The sequence below is a fragment of the Gavia stellata genome, chromosome 8 (genome assembly GCF_030936135.1).
Source record: "Gavia stellata isolate bGavSte3 chromosome 8, bGavSte3.hap2, whole genome shotgun sequence".
Taxonomy (NCBI): domain Eukaryota; kingdom Metazoa; phylum Chordata; class Aves; order Gaviiformes; family Gaviidae; genus Gavia; species Gavia stellata.
Genome location: NC_082601.1, coordinates 25,581,714 through 25,586,089, shown reverse-complemented (window position 1 = coordinate 25,586,089; position 4,376 = coordinate 25,581,714). Strand labels below are relative to the sequence as shown.

The following is a 4,376-nucleotide window of genomic DNA, read 5'->3' as shown; positions in this document are numbered from 1 at the left end:
CATTGCGGAAATCTCTCTTTCACCCACCAGAAGGTGTATAATATAACCCAATTAAGCTGTTTAGAACCTCGGGTTTTATGGTGTTGTCTAGACAGTTCAAGGTTTTGTAAACAGCCCCGCCAGGTCACGCAAGATAAAGCGGCGAGGAGCGGAGCGGACCTCCGCCGGATGCCGGCCCCCGCGCAGGGCCCGCCGCGGCCGGGGCAGCGGCTGCGCTCCCGGCCAAGGGCCGCGCTCCGCTCGCCCTGCCGAGGAGTGATATTGAAGAGGTCCACCCCTCCGCCTCCAAAGTTTTTTCTTCCCCCTTTTTTTTTTTTTTTCTTTTCCCCCCACTAGTGCCAATTGTTTATAGCTCCCTCTTGTCTGACTCGCTCCGAGCCCTCCGTCTTTCTGCCTTGCCCTTCACTAACGAGTAAACAGTCATTGGCGTTGGGGATCCTGGGCTTACTGGGCGCCTGACCAGTTAAAAAAAAAAGCCTTTTTCGTTGTTTATAGCAATTAGAGCACCATCAGAAGTGATGGTCTGCAGACAGCCATGTTGGCTCTGCCTCGCAGCGAGCAGGGAAGGTTGCACATACCTACAAAGGGAGAGTTAGACATCTAAACTATTATTTGCTTAAACTGCATTTAAAATAACCCGACTAGGCTTCCTGCCGTTATTATTTAACTGAACTTGGCTCTAGCCCGGGAAAGGCTAGGATCCTTCGGAGATGGAAATCCATACAGTGCACGGAAGTTATAACCTTAACTTTACTAGAAACCATTTATTCACATGAAAAAGACAGTGGCCCATGCTTTTGGATGACAATAGAAACATATATATATATTTTATATATAGCGAACGTACATTTACCATCTCTTAAATAAACCGCATTCACTTAAAGGGAGGAAAGTGTTACCCTAGCTCAAAAGCAACAACAGAGCCCCCCCGAACTCAATGAATTGTAAGCAAAAACTACCAGACACACTGCAGGTCCATTGCTGGTACTGTGGGAGAGGAAAAAAAAAAGCACCTTTGGCGAGAAACACTTGAGACTGGACAGTTGGATTTACCCTAGTTTCCCCTTATCAGGAATCTGCTCCGCCAAGCCCCGAAATCTCCAGTGGCCATTCAGTGTGTGGAGTTGCACATGAAAATGAAACTTTGAGTTCCGCAGGGTGGATGTGTCATGTAAACCAAATTACTTTTGCATTCAGATGGCAGGTCAGAGAGACCGAGATATTCTTTGTTTTTCTTCTTTCTTCCTTTTCTCTTGCTCTCTTTTATTTTTTTAAATTTTTTCCCTTTCTTCTTCTTTTCTTTTATTTTTTCCTTTTCTTTTCTTTCTTTTTTTTTTTTTTTTTTTTTTTTTCTTTTCAAAACAAGGGATTCCCAGTGAAATATTGGAGTCGATCTCTGTTCAGTTTCTTTTCTTTCATCCTTCGATTCTGGAACCAAATTTTAACTTGCCGATCAGTGAGGTTGAGCATTCTGGACAACTGCAGTCTTTTCTCTTTGTTTATGTACACGTTGAAGAAAAACTCCCGTTCCAGTTCTCTTATCTGATATTTGGTATAGGGACACCTCTTTTTCCTTGATCGCTGGGGAATTGCTGGAATTCAAGAGAGAAGAAACTGATTTATGCTGCTGCTACGAACATGCTCAGCTAGGAAGAGCTCAGAGACTTTGACAATATCCCATTGCCTGGAAAGCAGCCCTCTAGCAGTTCAAAAAAATATTCCCGGGGCTTTTACTCTCCGGGTGACCTAGCAAAAAAAGCGAATATTTCCCAACTTCTCCTTAAAAGAGAGCACTTCGAGCAATACAGAGAGATATTTAAATGGGCTGGAAAAATTCCAAGTTTCTCAAACTCCTCTCACCCACACCCCCCCCCACACCCCCCCTCCGCCCCAAACAAACGAAGATCTTAAGCTCTAAAGCGAAGGCAGCTCTGAGCACTACCTGTGAAATCTCCCCGTCTTCCCCTCCCCCCGCCAAATCAACAATTTAATAACAATTAATATCCTCTTCCAAGAATACCTTAAGCCCACCTAAATTGGTTTCCTATCGTAAACACGCTTTACAACGGTAAAGGAAATCTTATAGGATATATAAAATCCTTTGGATGCTTATAAAATTGCACATAAAATGCGGCTTGACAAAGTGTTGGCCTTGTACTCTTGCCCCCAATTTACTACTGATACCTACCTGAACTGTTGCTCTTCTCTGCAACAGCCTCACCAGAAGGGGAATCGGCGCTGTTTGCTGGTGTCACTTTCTTCTCCTGGCTGGAAGGTGTTTTACTGCAAGTGCTGTTCTGGGCTTTCAAGTCGCCCTTGTCCGCGTCCCCCTCGCCCTCGGAGTGCTGCTGGTACGGGGGTCCGGGGGCCGTCTCGTAAAACTGGTCGAAGCCCTGCGGCAGGATGCCGTTCCTCCCCACCGAGCTGTAGAAGTTGGAGGCGGCGGGAGACGGTCCGTGGTGGCCGCAGACAGGGTCCGTTTTGAATAACATTTCCGTCCTCCTGTTCGCAGGCTGCAGAAAGTCCCTGTGCATCACCTCTTCAGCTGAGTAATAAGGAGCATAACTGCCCCTGTACTGCCATTTGCTGCGCTCTAATCCGTATTCCCTGAATGCTACTTCGCGCACAGGTTGGACATGAGGTAAATTAGAAGAATAAGGAAAAGTCATTTGACAGGACGACGACTGCGACAAAAAAGAGGGTTTCGTCGAGAAATCTGAGGGTGAGACGTAATAAGCGCACCCTGGCAGATACATATTGGATGTGCCGTGACTGCAATCGTCAAACTCAGTCATGTCTTCCTTTTTGCGATTGCAAGCAACCAGGAGGCTTCAATGCATTGAACAAGATCCATCTATTGCACAAGAGGGTTTGGACAGGATCAACTAAGAAAAAATCCCCACCGTGTGCTGACGTGCAATTCATCTTGATTGATTCTAGTGGTAATTATGTCACGTGACGCGATGTAGAAATGTCCTTATATCTATATCAGCCCCTCGGAAAGGCTCCTAAGATCTCTCCAAAGAGCCCTCCCAGCACGGAGGGACGAGCGCAGCCTTTGTACAAATACAGCCGCCTTTCCCCCTCGTCCCTTCACCAGGCGATCGATGAGGTACACGTAGGTGGTGCGGCTGATCACCTGGGGCCGCGCCGCCCGGGCAGGCGCCTGCCCACCGCCGGAGCCCGGCGCGGAGCCCCGCGGCGCGCAGCCCCCCGCCCGCATCGCCGCCCAGCCCGCCCGGCCCCGGCGGGCGGCGAGGGGGGAAGGCAGCCACCGTCGGGGGAGGCGGCCCTCGGAGCGCGGGGTGCGGGCTCCCGGCCGGGCACCCGGGGCTCGGAAACGTGGTCGCTCTTCGTCGGAGGGAGCGGTGCTCGCTGGCCGCCGCTCAGGCAGATGATGAGCGGGTGGTGGTTCCCTCAGGAGAGCCCAGTCCCATTCGCACGCTCGAGCGCGCGAGTGGATCTGCCCGCCCGGCTCCAGCGATCCGCAGCTGGCATCAAAACCGGTCGCGAAATTCAAAGCCCGAGTCCCGATCACCTCATTTTCCCCCGCTTACAAGCCCAAACACTGCGCGCTTGTGCAAGGGCGCCGGAGGCAAACTGGACTGGGAAATAGGCAAACAGAGCATCTCTCAGCAGCCGGTTTTATGAAAGGGAGACACTTTCGGGCTCTTCTGGAAAGCGAAGGGCTAGGGCGGGAAAAGAAGTCCACCGAGCACGGTTTCCTTGGGAAGCAGAGCAGCACACAAAGTGACCTCTGTTCCCGTGCCTCCAACTCCCACCAAAATGCTCATTTTCATTGGAAGGGAAAAGCAGGGTTGGGAGCGGGCGACGCGCACAACACCCGCCAGCTCCGCGGCCGCCCTGCCTTCGAGGGCTCATTTTTGTCAATTTTCTTTTTCTCCTTGAAATATGATTTTACAGAGACGAGCACAAACCGGGTCACAAAGGCTGAAAAGAGAAGAGAATAAATAATACGCGCCAGCAATAGCCCTATGCTCGAGCAATTCCTCATTCCAGAAACCTTTGCCAGCTCTCTATGGGAATGCCTTTTTCCGCCACTGTACAGCATAGCCAGAGTAGCCCCGCCACATGCCGCTCTCCAAATAAACCCGAGATCTGGGCGAGCTCTCCACGCCGAGCAGGGTCGCCCCCTGCCCCCCGGGCAGTCCCCGGCCGCTCCGGCCAGGCGGCAGGCCCCAGGTCACCTCCAAAAAGGCAGCCTCCCGAGTCCCACAGCAAGCAGAGAGCCCGGCAGGTAGGCAACCGGCCCCCAGGCGCCGCGGGCGAGTGGGGGGAAGGCCCGGGGGCTCTGCCAGGCGGCGGTGCCCGCGGAGGGCTCGGCCAGGCGCAGGCTGCGCGCCCCGCGGCCCCGC

General features: G+C 52.1%; 1 protein-coding gene across 1 annotated transcript; it reads right to left on the bottom strand.

Annotated features, from left to right (window-relative positions):
* Window positions 1-1,356: 1,356 nt before the first annotated feature.
* HOXD11 (homeobox D11) lies at window positions 1,357-2,795 on the bottom strand. Its single transcript, XM_059820638.1, has 2 exons — window positions 2,189-2,795; window positions 1,357-1,592 (listed from the first exon to the last, which is right to left on the bottom strand). The coding sequence occupies exons 1-2, from the start codon at window positions 2,793-2,795 to the stop codon at window positions 1,357-1,359; spliced, it is 843 nt and encodes a 280-aa protein (XP_059676621.1).
* Between the last annotated feature and the right edge of the window lie 1,581 nt (window positions 2,796-4,376).